The 20,429-nt window shown below is 46.2% G+C and overlaps 1 protein-coding gene across 1 annotated transcript; it reads right to left on the reverse strand.

Annotated features, from left to right (window-relative positions):
• On the reverse strand, nt 1,610-19,239 carry CHI3L2 (chitinase 3 like 2). Its single transcript, XM_003481491.4, has 11 exons — nt 19,112-19,239; nt 16,810-16,839; nt 16,096-16,297; nt 15,745-15,801; nt 10,404-10,554; nt 9,751-9,875; nt 8,922-9,051; nt 7,280-7,462; nt 4,034-4,150; nt 2,692-2,831; nt 1,610-2,124 (listed from the first exon to the last, which is right to left on the reverse strand). Exons 1-11 carry the CDS (start codon nt 19,149-19,151, stop codon nt 2,121-2,123), a joined length of 1,179 nt encoding a protein of 392 aa, XP_003481539.1. The 5' UTR covers nt 19,152-19,239; the 3' UTR covers nt 1,610-2,120.

Consider the following 20,429-nt stretch of genomic DNA (forward strand, 5'->3'; position numbering starts at 1 on the left):
CTAAATCCTTAACCCACTGAGTGAGGCCAGGGATTGAGCCTACATCCTCATGGATACTAGTCAAATTCGTTAACTGCTGAGTCACGACGGAAACTCCCTGCCATCCCCTGCTTTTGATGGCTCTGCTCTGGTCCTCCTCCAGCTGCACCCCTCACCAGCTGCACCTCCACCAGCTGCACCAGACTACAGGGCTAAGGGCGTCCACCTAAATCCCACATCCCTGCTCTTCTAAACCCTAATCCAGACACCTAGGATTCCTGCCCAAAGAGCCCAAACAGTCTGTGCCCATTTTCAGGGCCTGCACAGGCTTTTCCCCTGGTTCTATCATCCTGAGTGTGGCCCCCAAATCTGGTGTGAACACACTTGCCAGAGTATGTGTGTGTGTGTGTTGGGGTGGGGTGTAGACGAAGCTTGGATGGGAAAACTGAAGTGTCTACAACTCTGTACGCGAGGACCCTGCTTGGTGAGACAGAGCCCAAGATGGGAAGCGGAGGGGGTGGCCCGCAGGCTGGGAACCATGCCACAAGCTGCCGCGTTCTTGTGCTGAGTTCCGAGAAGTCTGGGAATTCTAACTTCAAACCTGGTCTTTTAGGCCGTTGCGAAGTCATATTTGTTAAGATACGAGTATAAATCACATTTTAGCACTTGGCTCTTTTTAAATATTTAGACTTATGATATGCAGGCCTCCATGTGTACCCTAGCCCTGGGCCCCACAAATGGTGGGACAGGACAGCCTCATACCACAAGGTCAGATATTGCATAAATGAGGCCACAATGGCTGGAACAAAACACTTTTTAAGTTGTGCCTCAGAACAAGTCAGCAGATGCAGGAGAACAAAGCCAGGCCCAGTTTGAGGTCTGAAAGTCAAGGGGAAGCCTGGAGGAGAGGCATCTGGAGGGGCTCTCCTAACCTCCAAGAATCCCACCCAACAACTCCGGCAGAGGAGCAGACAGCAAGGTCACCTTGCCTGCTCAGCTATAAGTTAAGCCTGGAAACAAAAGACAATTTCATCTGATATGAGTATTGCAACTCCACTTTCCTGTCTTTTCTATTTGCTTAAAGTATCTTTTTCCATCCTCTCACTTTCAATGTGTATGTATTCTTCGCCCTAAGGTGAGTCTCGTAGGCAGCAGATTGTAGGCTCTTGGTTTTTTTTCAATCCAGTCTGCTACTCTATGTCTTTTGATTGGAGCATTCAGTCCATTGACATTTAAGGTAATTACTGATAAACACGTTGTGTGTGTGTGTGTGTGTGTCTTTTTGCCATTTCTAGGGCCACTCCTGCGGCATATGGAGGTTCCCAGGCTAGGGGTCTAATTAGAGCTGCAGCCGCCGGCCTATACCACAGACACAGCAATGCGGGATCCCAGCCGTGTCTGCAACCTATACCACAGCTCACAGCAATGCCAGATCCTTAACCCACTGAGCAAGGCCAGGGATCAAACCCGTAACCTCATGGTTCCTAGTCAGATTCATTAACCACTGAGCCACGACGGGAACTCCAATAAATACGTTTTTATTGCCATTTTAAACGTTGTTCTCCAGTTGGTTCTATGTTTCTCCTTTGTTCCTTTCTTTTTTTGGTTGGATGATTTCCTTTCATTTTAAGCTTGTGTTCCCTTCTTTTTAGTTTTTGTGAATGTATTATTTGGTTTTGATTTGCGGTTGCCCTGTTTTTCAAGTGTGTTGACCCCCTTCCTCCTTTAGCCTGATAGTCAATATGGGCTCAAAGAGGGGAGGGAGTGGGATGGCCTGGGAGTTTGGGGATAGTAGATGCAAACTATGACATTTAGAATGGATAAGCAATAGGGTCCTACTGTAGAGCACAGAAAACTATATCCAATCACTTGTGATGGAGCAGGATTGAAGATAATACGAGAAAAAGAGTGTATATGTATGTGCGGCTGGGTCCCTTTGCTGTACAGCAGAAACGGACAGACCATTGTAAATCAACTGTAATAATAAAAATACAGCTTAGTCTAGGAGGTTGCACACTGTCCGAGCCCTTCTCCAGGACAACACGGCCAATCTTCTCCAGTTGTCTATTGGCAGTGACTCCCAGTCTCCTGCTCCTCCACTGCAACGGATGTCAGCATGGCTGGTTGGGCAGCAATGGCTCTCACCTTTACGAGAGGATATACATATGATTCACCTAGGGAACCTGGGGTCCAGGGATGAAGCAGCAGCCAAACCACCTGCCATTAAGGCAATAGATGAGCTTGGTCATCCCTAATGACCCGTGAGACCTCCTGAATGTCTATATTAAAGTAAGATCAACTGTGGGTGGGAAAGAACAGGAGCAAAAATGGTAATTGATGAGACTGCATTTCTCATCAGTGAGTTGGAGGTATAAAGCCAGATTTTTTTTTTTGATTGAGAAAATTAAAACAGGCTGATGATTTTGTAATGAAGAATTGTGGTGGAGAAAATGTTTATCTCTGCTCTACGTGAAAAGAAAAATCCTTAGCTCAGGTTGTGCTCTGTAAGTGGTAGCCAAGTTATTACAATTATTGTATGGGAAGCCCACCAAAAGGACAGAACCAACCTAATCAATAAGAAAACAAGGCAAAAGGCCCAAAGGAACATGAGACTGGATCAATCCAAATATGTGAAGATGGTCTCCTCCAGACTCCTATGTCCTGCTCTGCCCAGCTCTCCGCCCACTCCCAGGCTGTTTCAGGCTCTGTTACCTTCCAAGGGAGCCAAGGCTTCTCTTGACGGCTTGAACAAGGGGGTAGGGGCCCTGGCTGCAGGATTTGCCAGTGAAGTCATCCATATCAATAGACCAAATCATGGCCCCTGCCAGGTTTAGACTCTTTAGGAACTGAACCTTCGGGAGGCACAAAAAAGGCATGCAAAAGTTAGAAGAGGCCCTTAAAGGCCCATGACCCAAGTCAGCTTCAGATGAGGGTTTGAGCTTAGAATGCAGTGGTAGACTTAGCGCTTATGGAGTCAGGAACTCCCTGAAGGGAAGGGAGCTCAGGGTGGATTATAAGATGAAGAGAGGGCCACCCACTATTAACCACATCCCAGGTCCAGTGTTCTCTGAGGCTCTGAAACATTAGAGGCTCCAGGATGAGGAGTAGAAACCGGGAAACCTCTTTGTGGTGCAGCAGAAACAAATCCTACTAGAATCCATGAAGATGCAGATTCTATCCCTGGCCTCACTCAGTGGGTTGGGGATCAGTGTTGCTTTGAGCTGTGGTATAGGTTGCAGATGAAGCTCAGATCCCACCATTGCTGTGGCTGTGGCGTAGGCTGGCAGCTGCAGCTCTGATTCGACCTCTAGCCTGGGAACTTCCATATGCCTCAGGTGCAGCCCTAAAAAGCAAAATAATAATAACAATAATAATAAAATAGAAACTAGGAAACCACCAGCAAGGTTCCAGTTATCACTGGGGTGTGAATGACACTGATGCCTTTGTCCTGCTGTAAGCCTGGAAGGCAAACAAATGTCTTAGCAAGGCCAAAGAACCAGTAGGCTCAGAAATCTGGAGCCTTTTGAGAGGTAACCCATGAGAAGACTGAAGGGTTTGTCCTGAGATGATGGGCAAGTTGGCTAACTACTCTATATTGACACCAATGTCTCCTTTTTTCCCTCTCCCTTATCCTCACTCCTACCTTCTTTCCATTCCTTGATTCTCCCTTTATTTTTATTTTTTATTTTTTTGGCTGCAGCCGTGGCATGTTAAAATTCCTGGACCCGGCATCGAACTTATACCACGGCAACCTGAGATACTGCAGTGACAACAGGGGATCCTGAACCTGCTGATCCACAAGAGAACTCCTCCTCTTATTCTTAATTCTTTCTTGCATCCTTTCCATTTCTCCTATATGGACCTTAGATAGCTGATCATAGGTGTGGCTTACAGTCACTGCTAGACTTGGGCCACAATGGACCACTGGATCCCATCCTAGAATGGAGCTCCAGAGGCTTCTCCTCTTCCACACAGAGTCTGAGACATTTGACCATACACCCCACTGCCCACCCAAATGAGTGTGCTGCTGTCTCAGGACGTCTTGCCTACCTACCTTGGACTCCACACTCTCCACATCATCGTAGCCCACCCACTGGTTCCCCTTGACTGCGTAGGGAACCTGCTGATCCTGGAGCCTCATGATCTTGGCGCCTTGCAGAAACTGGCAGATCTGGCAGGGGAAGAAGGAACAGGAAGGTCAGTAATGGGCTCTTCTTGAAGTTTAGAGATAGAAAGGGCAGGTAAGCCACGGGTCTTGGGGACAATATCAGAATCTTTACTGCAGGGATCAATGAGAGAAATGACCAGATACAATGTGCAGAATGGATGGTCCAGGGTGAAGCCTTGGAAACTGTTGGTGCTAAGGTCTCCCTGGGAGGAGCCATAAAGAGTGAGAGGTCAGAGAGTACTTGAGCTCCACATCAGACCTCAGCTCTGACCGGTAAATCTTCCTACTTCTTCATTTGCAAAATGGAAACAATTATGTCTCTGGTATGCCTACTTTACAATAGTGTTGTTAGAATCAAATATTAGGGAAAAAAAAAAACCTTTGAAACAGTAAAGTGTTTTACAAATAAATAGTGTTCTAATGACCATCTCCATCACTCCCATTTTGCACTCGCCTCAATCCCACTACTCTCCCTTCCCGTTGCCAACGTGCCTATCCTGGGATCCCCACTTGTATCTCTAGCTATTTTCCCTTTCTGTTAGCATAACAAAAAGCTACTTTAAAAGATAAATCTTCAGTGAAAAAAATGCATTTTAGGGTCACATAGAAAACTTTTGGATTGCTCACTCTTTGGGGATTATTTACACGCATGATTGCCTCAATGAGGGTGAAAAATGGATTGAATATTTAAGCAAATAAAATCAACTTGTCAAAGTTATAATGATCTAGGGTGATAAACTCAACAATCAAATTAAATTTTCCATGAAATAGGGGAGTGCGTATCCTGTGGTTTTACTAAAATCCTACCAGCAGACTTGAGCAATGACTTCTCTTATCCCTTCTATTAAGTGTGTTGCTCTCATCCTAGAGGAACCTAGGTCATCTCCTCTCCCTCCCTTCAATGTCAGGCACTCTGAGTTTCAATGAGGATTCTCATGGTGACACGTGCCCCTTTCCCTTTGCCAACTGAACTGAGGGTGCCTCAATCATTTCCCTGTGAGAGTGAGAGGAAAAATTGAACATTACACTCATTGAGTATCTCATTGGATGCCACGTCCCTCCATATGGGTTCATGGCCTGCCCATACCAGTGATGAGAGGCCAGACCAGGATGCCAAGGGGAAACCAAGATGGATAATATTAGTCTTTATTTACCTGGTCAAACTCCTACCCATCCTTTAAAGCCCAATACCTATCTCTCCTCTTCTATGGAGCCTTCCCCAATCACCCATCTCTGAATTCATGGCCCTCCACATTGACCACTCATTGGCCGCTTAATCACTTCTTGTTCTGCAATACTTACTTAAGTGATTGTACTATTATGGTCATCTTGTTTTTAAACTCTTGTTTAACTAGTTATATTTGTATTCTACGTTCTTCCCACCTGGACAGTAAACCCTCTGAGTCAAGGATAAAGAATTACTTATTTCTAACTCCCACAGTACCCAGTGTTTGCAACATGGGAGGGTCCCAGTATTTTTTCTTGGTTGAATTATTGTTTAATTCTTAATGTTTCCTGTATTTAAAAAATTTTTTTTCCAGATTTAGGGGCAGAAAGAAATGATGGTCTGATCAGATGAAGCTTCATTTGATACCACTGAGGTATTAGGTCTATCTGACTTCTAGACAGAATCTGACGCACTTGCCCATGACTTTTTTCCTTCTCCTCCTCCTCCCCCTATTCCCCTTCCCCTCCCTCTTCTTCCCCTTCTGCTCCCCCTTCTCCTCCTCTTCTTTGTCTTCTCCTCCTCCTCCTCTTTCTTCTTCTATTTTTTTGCCACACCCACGTCACATGGAAGTTCTTGGGTCAAGAATTGAATTCTCACCATAGAAGTGACCCAGGCTGATGCAGTGAAAATGCCAGATCCTTAACCCACTGCACTGAAAGAAAACTACCACTCCTTTCTTCTTCAAACAGCCAGTTCTCTAAGGTCTTCAGTGTAGATTCCTCCTACCTCCTCACTAGTCTTGCCAGTTTCTTTAATGGGCTTCTCTTCCTCTGCCCATCTCTTGGGTGCGGGAGGTCCCTGGGTTTTGTCACTTCTCACACATGCTTTGGTTTCAAATACCATCTTTATCCTGATAATTTTAGAATCTACTGGCCTCCTGTGACAAACGCATATATCTAACCACTCACTCTTTTTTTTTTTTTTTTTGTCTTTTTGCCTTTTCTAGGGCTGCTCCCGCGGCATACGGAGGGAGGTTCCCAGGCTAATAGTCTAATCGGAGCTGTAGATGCTGGCCTACACCACAGCCACAGCAATGCCAGATCTGAGCTGCATCTGCGACCTACACCACAGCTCACAGCAACGCCGGATCATTAACCCACTGAGCGAGGCCAGGGATCGAACCTACAACCTCATGGTTCCTAGTCAGATTTGTTAACCACTGCGCCATGACGGGAACTCCTAACCACTCCATATGGCCCACGGGCATTCGGATGTCCCACTTGCTCCTCAAACTCAGAATGTCCAAAATTAGTCTCATCGGAGTTCCCGTCGTGGCGCAGTGGTTAATGAATCCGACTAGGAACCATGAGGTTGCGGGTTCGGTCCCTGCCCTTGCTCAGTGGGTTAACGATCTGGCGTTGCCGTGAGCTGTGGTGTAGGTTGCAGACGCGGCTCGGATCCGGCGTTGCTGTGGCTCTGGCGTAGGCCGGTGGCTACAGCTCCGATTGGACCCCTAGCCTGGGAACCTCCATATGCCGCGGGAGCGGCCCAAGAAATAGCAACAACAACAACAACAAAAAAAAAGACAAAAAGACAAAATTAGTCTCATGATTGGAACTAATGGCCACTTCACCCCTTCTCCTATGTTTCCCAACTTAGTAAAAGTGGTGTTGCCCTCAACTTAGTTACAGTCTCCCTTTTCCAATCCCCCATACTTGCTCTTCCCACCCCCATTCCTCACTAACTCCAGCTCCTCTCTGACTTTAGCTAATGTCACTTCCTCCAGGAAACATTCCCTGATCCCCTCCCAAGACTGAATGAGGAGCTCCTCTTCTAAGTTCCAGGAGGACTGTTGTACTTCCCTTCCCAGCACTCAGGATGTGTTACTCTATTACAGCCAGACTGAAGCTGGAAGCCCTGTCCAGACATCAGGGAAGCCAAAGGCATAGGGAAGTTCCAAGTACCTCATAATAAGCCAGGAAGCCTGAAGACTCAGTGATGGGGCCAGCAGCTCCCGGACCAGAGGCAGGGGCCCCCACGGCAGTTTCTGCAGAGGCCAGGGTAAAGGAACGTCCATATGTTGGGATGCCCATGACCACCTTCTCTGCAGGCATCCCCTTATTTAGCCAGTATCCCACAGCATATTCCTAGAAAGAGAAGGTAGACTGAGGGCCAGTGTGTAGGGGAAGGAAAGGTGTCAAGTATTTCTGAGCTTCCATCCCAGACTTCACAGAGGTGACGCCTTGACTTCTTGTCTGCACTAGTGACTGGAGGGTACCACCAGAACCAGAGTCCTTATCCTAATGTACTTAATGCTCTTTGGTACTAAGAGACCAATTCAGCCTTTTCTGATAATGAAAGAGAAATGAACAGTGGATCATAAAAGAAGTCAGGTAGATGACCTAGAAAATATGAAATTGAGTTCGTCTCCATCTTTCTTTCCCCTTTGAGTCAATCGCCTATGGAGTTTGTCTACACAATTGTGTTACTAATGAAGGTGGAGGGAACGTGACCATCACACCCTAGTCTGCGAGGCCTCGACATCAATGACATCAGAGCCATTGATGGCCTTGGTGATCAAAGACATCGGATTCGAGAGGCCGGGTTGGGAGGTAAGAGGCTAGTTTGGGCCTTACTGCCCTCCAGAACAAAACAGGGGGTTAGGGAAGATGAGGATATGTCACCTCATCCTCAAAGAAAGTCAAGAGAGAGGAAGGAGGCTGATGAGACTTGATTACGCAGAGTCCTAGGGGAAAAAACCCAGACTAGAAATCAGAATACCCATCTTTGGACTGATCAATTTTGTAATTGTAACTGTCTTCATATTTATATGTTTTTATACATTTATACAAGTTCATATATATGTACCACCACCACAACAAAAATTTTTTAATGACATTTTCCCCTTGGATTTTCCATCTTCTACTACTCTTCAGGACCCTCACCTCAGCATGACCTTGAATAGCCATTGAACTTGCCAGGCTTCCATTTTATCATCTGGGAAGTGAAAGTAATGCTTCCTGACCAGCCAAGCACACAGGATTGTTTTGAAGATCAATTTAAATAAGGAATATGGGGAGTTCCCCTCGTGGCTCAGCCGTTAACGAACCCAACAAGGATCCATGAGGATGAGAGTTTGATCCCTGGCCTTGCTCGGTGGGTTGGGGATCCCATGTTGATGTGGCTGTGGTGTAGGCCAGTAGCTGTAGCTCCGATTCAACCCCTAGCCTGGAAACTTCCATATGCTGCAGGCGTGGCCCTAAAAAGCAAAATAAATAAATAGGGAATATGGATGGACACAGGAGAGTACCAAGTGCTCTGTGGGCACCAGGAAATCTATCAGGGATGCAGAATCCAGAGAGGCCCACGGTGGCTGACACCCTAGGCCATAGACAAAGCCTAGAGCACTTCAACTATGAGGTCCTCTGACATTTTCCAGGTGATGTTTTACCAGTGCCTGGTCAAAGCTTTTCTCTGTTCTCACCAGCTTCCAGGGATACTTGCGTCCTTTCTTAGTTCAAGACAGAAGTGACTGTGGAGAAGCTGCAGTCTCCTCAGCGTCACCCCACAGCCCGTGTCCCACCACACCTCCTCCGTATGACTCACCACATTGTAGTAGGAGGTTGTTCCTCTGTCTAGCTGCCCCTTTCTCAGAGGGCTGTTGTGGCCAGTGACGAGGGGCTTTTCCCAAGACCCATGGAAGTCAAAAGACAGGAGGTTGATGAAATCCAGTTCTCTAGATGGCCAAAGCAAAGGAAAAGATTCTGTGATGAGCAGAAGTAGAAACAATTACAGTTGACCCTTGAACATGAGGGTTTAAACTGCACAGCCACTTGCTAAATGTATATTTCAACCGTAAATACTGTAGTACTACATGGCTCAAGGTTTGTCGAATCCACAAACTCAGAGGAACCAACTCCTGACTATACTCAGGAGTTCCCAATGTGGCTCAGTGGTAACGAACCCAACTAGTATCCATGAGAACTCAGGTGGATCTCTGGCCCTACTCAGTGGGTTAAGCATCCAGCATTGCTGTGAGCTGCAGTGTAGGTTGCAGGCAAGGCTCGGATCTGGCCTGGCTATGGCTGTGGTATAGACTAGCAGCTGTAGCTCTGATTCAACCCCTAGCCTGGGAACTTCCATATGGTGCAGATGTGGCCCCCCCAAAATAAAATTAAATTTAAAAAATAATAAATTACACTTGGATTAACTCCCACTTTGTTCAAGGATCAACTGTACACGTCTTTGTTTAGGGCACTGGATGCTGTTAGAAGGATGGAAATTAGCCGTGAAGAAGTTCCTGGCTGGATGATGTGGTTAGGACAGTGACCTCCGTGCTCTCTCCTCCCTTCATTACTCAGACATTCCGACACACATCACTTGCATGGACCAGGCAGGAGGCAGAGAGATGAAGGGGACGGTCCAATGCACTCACTTTGCCAATTTCTTGATCTGATAGCTGTTATCAATTATCTGTCTTCCTGCGGAAACTCCTGCAGTCAAGAGAAGCCTTTCTTTGCTGGATTTTACAGAGTCCTGCTGAAAGGCTTCTGCTAACTCCTACGAAAAACAGAGCAAAAAATCCCACAAGAGGTCAGTTCCTCCCAGAGTAGTGTTAAGGTTCTTGCCTGACATGAAGTTTCTAGAACCGCAGTAGATGGTATGATCAACCCCTTTCTCCCCATTCTCACATGGGGATGCTTCCTGCCTCGTGTTCAGGAAATTGCATGAGGCAAGAGGACCACCAATCTCACGGTACCCAGGAAAAACCATATCTGGGTTTCCTCCTTATAGGTTTTCTGATCTAACTGACAGAACCTCTATGAGACTACCTCTGGAGATTCAGTGACCCTCTACTCTTTTACATGGGTGTTGCATGGTTTTAGTCTTGTTTATTGTAGAAGGATGCTCTGTTCTTTGATGCTGTCCTTGCCCTAAACTGGGACCGAGGCTTTTCCTCCATCAGTGGAGGCTTCTGGAAGGAAGAAACTGTCTTTCAAGTAGAGCCAGTCTCTTCCTTTTTCTCTCCCAGTGAGGCCATGGGTTCTGCTGGTTAAGGTACCGAGGGCACTGCAGAGTTTGTCTTACATGAATCAGCACAATGAAAAGAGAGTTGTCTTTCACATCTGGGTAGATCCAGCTTATATCCAGCCCATCAAAGTTATGGTTCCTCAGAAACGGGATTACCGAATTGATAAATTCCAAGCGTGATTTAGAAGAATCCACCATGGGATGGAACCTGGGTACAAGCAATACAGGTGTTTCTTAAAAAAAAGTAATTTCCATAGCACAAGGTATTTTTCACCAAATTCTTGAAACTGTCTTCCCTCCCCCAATATTTTCGCACCTTTTGTCTCTCCCAACCCCTGCCACCTTTTGAGCAGATGAGGAGAGAAAGGGACGGGGAGAGAAAAGATTGTTGGACCAGAACATTCTCAGGTCAGGCAGAGGAAGACTGAGCTCTCTGCAGACCTGCCTGCAGCCTACCAACAAAGACTCTCCTTGACCAAACCCTTTTTTTTTTTTTTTTTTGTCTATTTAGAGCCGCACCTGTGGCATATGGAAGTTCCCAGGATAGGAACTGAACTGGAGCTGCAGCTGCTGGCCTACACCACAGCCACAGCAATGCAGGATCCAAGCTGCATCTGTAACCTACACCACAGCTTTTGGCAAAGCCAGATCCTTAAACCAATGAGCAAGACCAGGGATTGAACCCACATCCTCATGGAGACTATGTCGGGCTCTTAATCTACTGAGCCATGATGGGAACTCCTCTCCTTGACTAAACTTTAGTCAGGCTCTTCTGAATCCTCTTCCCAACTAGGTCTTGACCTTGTGTTTCTCGACTGTCGTTGCAGAGTCCAGTTTTAGCAAGAATTCCAAATCCGTTTAATGAGATTCCTCCATCCTTGATATCAGATCATCCTCGATATCTGATCAAATTTCTCACCCCCTACCATCCCCCCAGTGAGATCTGATCACCCTGGCCCTGTCTTCAGCAAGAGTTCCGCTGGGTCAGTTTAGCAAGAATCCCTCTAGCCCTAATGCGTCCTCTTAGTAATTTCCCATCCACTGACTCCCACCCGCCCCCTGCTCCTTGGCTATAAATCCCCACTTGCCTGAGCTGCATCCAGAAATTGAGCTCAGTACAGTACCGAGATCTCTTTCCCCCATTATAATACTTCCTGAATAACATCTGTGTTTACCTCTTTCACTACTGTTCATCTCTGATTTTCCTTAACATCTTATACCCTTGAAAAAGCGGTTTGCAGCGTGGTGAGCTTAGGATCAGGAGATCTGAGTTCGAGTCCCAGGTCAGAGTCTTTTCTATTGACCTCTTTATTACTAAGCAGCTCTCTGGCTTCCTGTCTGGACATCTCTAAGATGGGATTGAAGGAAGTGATCTTGTCTCAGGTATCTCAACGTGATCACCTTTGGGAAAGCTTCATAAAAGCAGAGCTGGACTTCATAAGGACTTCAAGCTCCCCAAACAAGCAATCCAATTACAAATAAGCAGCCCAGATCTCCCCAGCCCCAGGGCTTCTGATGAAAAGACAGGAGGGCCCTGAAAGCAGCTGCCCCTCAAGGGCTTTCATCTGAGCAAGAATTCTTTTTTTTTTTTTTTCTTTTTCTTTTTGTCTTTTGTCTTTTTAGGGCCACACCCGGGGCATATGGTAATTCCCAGGCTAGTGGTCTAATCAGAGCTGTTGCTGCTGGCCTACACCACAGCTCACGGCGATGCGGGATCCTTAACCCTCTGAGCGAGGCCAGGGATTGAACCCGCAACCTCACGGTTCCTAGTCGGATTTGTTTCCACTGAGCCATGATGGGAACTCCTGAACCAGACTTCTTGAGCAAGGAAGCCGATGCTTAGCTGCCCACACGGAAGCACGAATAGTGTTTAAAATCCAAAGCTGCAGATAAGATATTGGTATATTCCAGATAACATATCATTTGACTTGTATCACTTCCCACCTCTCACAACACCTCCCACCCCAGGCAAATTTAGAGTCTGGAATTCATTTTGTTTCCATGTTAAACTGAGGTTTTGGTTCCTGCATACCTCTCAGCAGCACAGTGGAGGAAAAACAAAACAAAACTGTCCCTTGTCCAAAAACTGTGGTAGAAAGAGGCTTGTAACTTTTCTCCTGTGTTTCAAAAGTGCTTACAATGACTGGAAAAAACAGCAAGGAACACCCACTGTAGAGAGCAGTTGCATCTGGTGCTCTGGGAAGAAGCCCCCAATTTTAGGAAAGGCAACCATTTCATAGAAATTTACTAATTTGTTCCTTAAAGCAAGTCCGTGTGTTACACATTTTTAAGTATTCTGCATAACACCTGGCACAAGGCTCAGCATTTACTTAATAATAAGAACAACATTAATATTTAACAGTAATTATTAGAACCCTTACTGCACATCAGCACCACATAAAAAGTTTGCTTACATTGCCTGCCTTCACAACATCAGCCTGAGAGTTGATGCTGCTATTTTCCTCATTGTATAGCTTTAAAAAAAAAAAAAAAATGAGGCATAGAATTGTTGACGAAATTTGCCCAAAGTCATGCAACTTGCATATAATTTGCATATAGCTAAAAAGAAACCCAAACCAAATGTGTCTGTCTCCCAAGCCCTACTTTTTTTTTTTTTTTTTTTCGTCTTTTTACCATTTCTTGGGCCACTCTCTTGGCACATGGAGGTTTCCAGGCTAGGGGTCTAGTTGGTGTTGTAGCCACCGGCCTACGTCAGAGCTACAGCAACTCGGGATCCGAGCCCCGTCTGTGACCTACACCATAGCCTATGCAATGCCAGATCCTTAACCCACTGAGCAAGGCCAGGGATCGAACCTGCAACCTCATGGTTCCTAGTCGGATTCGTTAACCACTGTGCCATGACAGGAACTCCGGCCAAGCCCTACTTTTAACCACTAAACTGAAATACAATAAGCTCTCAGTAAATTATTTATTGAATGAATGAATGAGTGCATGTAAGAATGAATGAATGAAGATATTTTTTATTCAATCAAAAATAAGCAAGTACTAGGAATGAAAGAGAATTTGGGAATCAGGATAGTTGTTATAGTAGCATTGGTGGTGTAGTGGTGGGCATAGCTGCCTCCCAGGATAGTTGCCATAGACCCCATTAATAAATGAAAGGAGTTCATTATGAGGTTAACACAGAACCAAATAAGGTAGGGAGTTCCTATTGTGGCTCAACAGGTTATGAACCCGACTGGTATCCATGAAGATGTGGGTTCAATCCCTGGCCTCGCTCAGTGGGTTAAGGATCGGGCATTGCCGTAGCTCACAGCCATCCTGCGTTGCTATGGCTGTAGTATAGACCACCAGCTGCAGCTCTGATTCGACCCCTAGCCTGGGAACTTCCATATGCTGCAGGTGCAGCCCTAAAAAAAATAAAAAATAAAAAAATATTAGCTTGATTTTTTTTCTTTCTGTGTGTAGAAATTGCGTTGTGAAGTACTCTATAATTTTCAAACTGGTAGAGACCTGAGAAGTTAATTAGGTCAACCCTCTTATTTTGTAGATGAAACTATTTGAGATAAAAGAAGAAGAAATGAGTTCCTGTCGTGGCTCAGTGGTTAGCGAACCCAACTAGCATCCATGAGGTTTCGGGTTCAATCCCTGGCCTCCCTCAGTGGGTTAAGGATCCAGCGTTGCTGTGAGCTGTGGTGTAGGTCACAGACGAGGCTCGGATTCCCTGTTGCTGTAGCTCTGATGTAGGCTGGTGGCTACAGCTCCAATTCAACCCTTAGCCTGGGAACGTCCATAAGCCTCAAATGTGGCTCTGGGAAAAAAAAAAAAAAAAAAAAAGACCAAAGAAAGAAGAAGAAAAAGGTAGGAGAAAATGGACATTTACTATTGATTACTAAGTTGGTCATGTGACATAAATAACCTCATTCAAAATCCTTGCAACCAACTTATGAAATAGATGTGATATACATTTTACAGGTGGGTAAACTGAGCTCATGGTGATGTGTTAACTTTCCCTAGGTCTCTCACCTACAGAGGTCTTCTAATGCTCTCTCTTTCCTCTACTTGCTCAGGCTGTGAAGAGTACTGACCAGCTGCATGAGGAAGATGTCTTATCAAACTTCCTGTGAAAGCTGAAAGCCTCTGCTGCTGAGATTAAGATCTTTGGACTTTTAAAAATGATAGCACTTTAAAAAAAATCAAAGCGGAGGAAGTTCAAAATTAGATTAACCGTATTTGAAGATTTCAAAAAGGTGCCTTTCTTCCTAACACATTTGTATTTATTCAGCTCGATATAAATAGCATATCATTTTCCTGTGAATTATAATTTATATGTATGTCTCATGCTAATAGCTACTTGGTTTTTTTTTTTTTTTTTTGTCTTTTTGCTATTTCTTTGGGCCGCTCCCGCAGCATATGGAGGTTCCCAGGCTAGGGGTCGAATTGGAGCTGTAGCCCCCGGCCTACGCCAGAGCCACAGCAACGCAGGATCCGAGCCACGTCTGCAACCTACAGCACAGCTCACAGCAACGCCGGATCGTTAACCCACTGAGCAAGGGCAGGGACCGAACCCGCAACCTCATGGTTCCTAGTCGGATTCGTTAACCACTGCGCCACGACGGGAACTCCATAGCTACTTAGTTTTTAAGCAAAATAGACCCAATTGCCTCCTATGCTGCCCTGCACGTCAGGCCATCTGGCTGTACAACCTTGACCCAGGAAATGGTCCACTGACAGCTGCTGGTCAAGAACAGAATTTTAGGAGTTCTCATGGTGGCTCAGCGAGTTAAGAGCCCAGATAGTATCCATGAAGATGCAGGTTCCATCCCCAGCCTTGCTCGGTGGGTTAAGGAACTAGCGTTGCCATGAGCTGTGGTGTATGTCAAAGACGTGGCTTGGATTCCTTGTTGCTATGGCTGTGGTGTAGGCTAGCAGCTCCAGCTCCGATTTGATCCCTAGCCGGGGAGCTTCCACATGCCTCAGTGCAGCCCTGAAAAGCAAAACAAAACAAAACAAAACAAAACAAAAAAACCCTGAAGTTTAAGTGGAAATCACCTACCCAATCCACCCTCATGGTAAAAAGTCAAACCCTCAAAACCCTTAAACTCTTTTATAAAACAAAAAACAAACAACCCCCCCCCTCTGCATTTTCCAGCTAAAACCACCTTCTCATAATCCATAAGGTGAAAAATATTCATGTAAATAACTGAGAGGTTACTGAACACAGCTCCCAATTCAGTTTCTCCCAGGCCTTAAGCTCCTACAGAGTTCCTTCCAAGACGCCAGAAAACAGAGCGGTGCCTCAATGTGTGAAAAAATTCAGATCACTTGTACCATCTGAGCCACGGGAGGACTTTTCTAAAACTCAATTCCGTGTCTCTTTTCGAGAGGAGGAGAAATTACATGGGAAAATGAAGAAAAAATTAGATTATGGTCTTACCCTTTGGAACCAAAGAGATATCCTCCAATGGACAAGAGAATTTTCAGTTTGGGGTTCCTGGAGCAGAAGAAGCAGCTGATTATTTCTTTACTGGCTGCTAGGGAAATTTTTGCCTAAAGAGTTAGGGTTAGAATATGGATAAATGGGCCCCAGCTGCTTAGCAGCTAAGTTCAGCGAAGGATGAGGTGCTGGGGGCTTTGGGGGCGGGGGGGTGGGGTCAGGTTTATACCCAAGCGCATTGAACAAGCAAATGAATGAATGAATGAATGGGGTTAGAGGGTCTTAGGCCCAGTTTAGGGCTGTCTTCTCTTGTCTTAGGGCCTGTGTGCTCCCCACTCCCATGCTACTGACTTGGTTTTCAGACTCTTGATGGTCTGGTAAAGCATCGCATCATTCTTGTCCTTGATGACGACCTTGTTGTCACTGATGCTGGCGAATGAGTAGATGAGGTGAGAACATAGGAACGGGTCAGCGCTCTCAAGAGTGAACTTCCCCGGTTCCTGCCTGTCCTGTGACCAGCTGGTAAAGTAGCAAACCAGTTTGTAGGCAGATCCTGGAGTAGAGAGAAGAGAACCAATGGGAACCCAGTGCGGTGGCCTCCGAGCCCAGATTGCCACAAGTTTCTCCCCCAAATGCCATTGCCTCCTTTGCTCCTTCAGCCTGAGCCTCTGAGGGTCATTCAGCCTGGACCCTCGGTGCTGGCTCTGGAGCATCCGGACCCCAGTTAAGAGATACATGGAGAGATATTGTCAATATGGAAAACATCCACAGCGCACTGAGGTTTGATGTGTACGGATGGATGCGTGACACAGAGGTATAAGTGGGTACACAGAGAGATGATGCCCACAACATTGAGGTGGGTGAGAGAGACAGAGGAAGAGGCTCAAAAGATAGAATCAGAGTCACAGATGCACAAAGAGACACATGGAACTAAAACTTGGAGTCATCAGTATGTTAGCATCAGAACCTAAGAGAGTAACCAAGAGAAAAAGAATGAAGCAGAGACAGAATCATCAGAAAGGACACAGCCCAGGGGACACAGGATGTAGTGACTCATTGACTTACCTTCCTGAAGAAGCAGCAAGACCACTAAACCTGTAAGAGGTGGGTGGGAAGGAAATCAGTTGAGCCAAACCTGGTTCTTGGGTCTTAGACTGTTGGCAATGAGTGGGCAGAGGTGCCTACATGCAAGACACAGCTGCTGCACTTCCTCCGGGCGCTCCAGCCACAGCCACTGAAGTCTCTCTGCAGGGCCTTGAGGTCCCCAGCCCTTGGATACCTTGAGGAGTCTCCACAGAAACATTTTCTAAACTGCAAATTCCTTCGCTCATTCATTTATTCAATAAAAATTTATTGAACCATCTGCTCTGTGCTCAGCCTTGTCCTGGATACTGGGGAAAACTAAAATAGAGTCCATGTCACCCCTGCCCTCAAGGGGATCTCAGTCCAATCTGGAGTCTAATATAATTAAGGTGACCATTGAGTTTATTGCCCAGTGGGACACTGTGGAGAGTGAAGAGGCACATTGGTAATCATTTCCCTGGGGCACCAGCTTGGACCGGAACTGTCCTGGGTGAATTGAGATGCATAGTCACCCTGTGTACAGACAACTAACACTTCAAACAAGGCAAGTGTATCAGGGAGTGTGAGCTGGCTCTAGAAGTGCTCTAAGTGTTCAAGTTTGAGGTCATGCGCAGTCTCCTCTCCATAGGACACCTTCCCTGGGAGGACTGGTGAGGCCATTCTAATCTTAATTTACACCCCCCCCCGGAGTTCCCATTGTGGCTCAGTGGGTTAAGAACCCGACTACTATCCATGAGGATGCAGGTTCAACCCTGGCCTGGCTCAGAGGGTTAAGGATCTATCATTGCTTCAAGCTGCAGTGTAGGTCGCTGATGTGGCTCGGATCTGGCATGGCTGTGGCTGAGGCTGAGGCTGGCAGCTGCAGTTCCAATTTGACCCCTAGCCTGGGAATTTCCATATGCCATAGGTGTGGCCCTAAAATGAAAAAAAAAATTTTTTTAATAAAATAAAATAAAAATTAATTTACCCCCCTAAAGGGAAGGAAAGGGCAGGACCAGCCTGGTCCTGAAAACCTCACTCAAAAGGCAAGACTCCTCAACTGTGAGCCACATCCTGAGGGCATTGCCCAGACTTCGCTATATTAGGATATTTCGGGGGTCTGAAAACAGAGAAGAGAGCAGTTAAAAATGAAGTGAAACTTTGGATGACAGCTGCTGAAGCTGGTGCCATCTCCACAGAGCTGTCTTGAGAAGCTGGGCTCTGGGTTTGTCTCCTGCTGATTCACACCACTTTTAAGCAGAGCAGGGAGGGAGCGGGACCGCCACACACCCACTACTCAGGTAGGAGGATTCTGGTTGCCACATCTACTGTCAGGTCAGCCTCCGGCCCTTCTTCAAAGTGCTGACTCCCCGTGGGTTCCTCCCTGGAGACCCAGGCCTGAGCCCTTCAACAAGGACCTCAGAATGCTCTTGCCATTACCAAGTGGGCCATCATGGCTCAAGAGCATAGACGAGATGAAAGAGGTAAGGACACAATGAAAAGGATCCTTTTCCTCCAAAGACACTTCCCTTCTTCATTCGTAGCCCTGTTTATTTAGTCTCATGTCCATCTTCACCCAAATTCCCAGCTACCAAGAAAGCCAGAGTTTGGGATAAGAACTTTTGAGCTGAAAGGAGAATTTTAGAAAACGTTTACGCCCAACAAACCATGCCACAGATGAGAAATGTGGGTCTTCCCCAAGTTTTAAAATGTAAAGAAAGGAGTTCCCGTTGTGGCTTAGTGGTTAATGAATCCGACCAGGAACCATGAGGTTGCGGGTTCGATCCCTGGCCTCACTCTGTGGGTTCACGATCCGACGTTGCCAGGAGCTGTGGTGCAGGTTGCAGACGCGGCTCGGATCCCGCGTTGCTGTGGCTCTGGTACAGGCTGGCAGCCACAGCTCCGATTGGACCCCTGGCCTGGGAATCTCCATATGCTGTGGGTGCGGTCCTAAAAAGATTAAAATAAAATAAAATAAAATAAAATAAAATAAAATAAAATAAAATAGAAAGCATAAACCGTGAAACCTGTGACTCCATCACCAATCTGGACAAGAGGGGCCTTTGTGCAGAAGCAGTCTGGAAACACCCCTGATGGTCCAAAGGGCTCTGACCACTGCTGCCCCCTTGCCCATTTAGGAAAGATCAGATGGTCCCTTAGGGCAGTTGCCTTAGCTTGACAGGTTTTGATATGGAGCTGAACAGAGACTGGAGTCCCAGGAGTAAAAGATGGCCCCTTCTTCCACAAGTCCCTTGACCCTTCTCTGCTCATTAAGTTCCTGCTACATTATCACCCGGGCACTCACCTGCCCAGAGAGACTTCTGGTCCATGGTGATTGCTCCCATATCCCTGGCCAGCTAGGACACACATCCTCTGGGCCTTTTATGCCCTGGAGATTTCGATAGCCTGTCTTTTGGAAAGGAAGCAAGAACTACAGGAAATGCCAGGGACTTCCCCTGGCAAATCTGCCTTGCGAAACTTCCTGGCAATAGGACCCAGGTTTGAGCAATGCCAACAACCAAAAAAAAAAAAAAAGCTGCAAGGGAGACAACCACTGAGAGATCCTGCTCTACCAGTGTCACCCAGAAGGAATTTGGTCCCTGAGAAGGGAAGGAGATGGTACTTCTTTCATTTGCCTCCTCTTAGCACTTTCTGGCTGCCAAATGCCCCTTCCCCATCACTCAGGATCTGTCTTCTTTTTAACTCACCTCCTCACACTCACGTCATCTGCAGCCTGCTTATTCTCATTCATCTAATCAAACAGAGCTCCTACCATCCCAGTTGGTCCCACCCTACAGCTCTTCTTCACCTGATACCTTCAAAGGACACCATCCCCTTCCCCGTGGAGACTCTCTTGCTTCTCCCTGAGCCTGGGGGAGCTGGTTCCTCTGCTCACAGTGCAATTTATTTCCTCTCATAGCTCCACACTGCACTGTAACACACTGGTGTACATGCCCATCTCCCCACCTTGACTGTGTCGTCTTTAAGTACAAGATCTAAGGGAAACGAGAAAAACAAAAACCTCAACAAATGTTTATTGAGGTTCCTCCATTAACTTGTTAGCGTTGAATTGTACCCCAGGGCTGGGCTGGGGAAGGGATCCGATTTAAGGTTGGATCCAGTTGGAGTCTTGGTTATCACTTGGGACTGGCTAGGAAATTGAGTGGGGTTTACAACGTACAGTGGCTGGAGAAATGTAATTACCTACAAGTCACCAGAAAAATGGAGGAAGAAGGCAGAACCACTCTCACTGAGCAGAAAACTTAAAGGGACTGGGGCCAAAAGGAAAGCTGCTTTGATGACCTTACCCCCTACGTCCTGCCAGGTCAGTGTACCAGCCACACTTGTTCACTCTTTAAGAAATCTAGAGTTGCGTCTAAGTGGGAGCATAAGGTATTCATTTCTTACCTTTTTTCCATGTAATATACTTAGATATCATTCCAGAACATTCCTTGTCCACCTCCTTTTTTTTTTTTCTTTTACTGGCCTCTTTGTATTTCATCATACAGCTACACCTTCTTCTACTTAATCATCTCCTATTGATAAGCATTTAGCTTATTTCTAGACATTTTTGTTATTTAAAATATAGCTAAAATGAACATCCTTGAAAAGATCTATTCTTT

This window comes from Sus scrofa, chromosome 4 (genome assembly GCF_000003025.6).
Source record: "Sus scrofa isolate TJ Tabasco breed Duroc chromosome 4, Sscrofa11.1, whole genome shotgun sequence".
NCBI classification, from domain to species: Eukaryota; Metazoa; Chordata; class Mammalia; order Artiodactyla; family Suidae; genus Sus; species Sus scrofa.

Bases quoted from the DNA above. Each gene is read 5' to 3' on its own strand.
- CHI3L2 (XM_003481491.4), bottom strand. From the start codon at position 19,151: ATGGGAGCAATCACCATGGACCAGAAGTCTCTCTGGGCAG. The intron at 16,840-19,111 runs GTGAGTGCCCGG...CACCTCTTACAG, and splicing joins CCAGAAGTCTCTCTGGGCAG to GTTTAGTGGTCTTGCTGCTT. The intron at 4,151-7,279 runs GTACTTGGAACT...TTCCCCTGCCAG, and splicing joins GCTTCCTGGCTTATTATGAG to ATCTGCCAGTTTCTGCAAGG.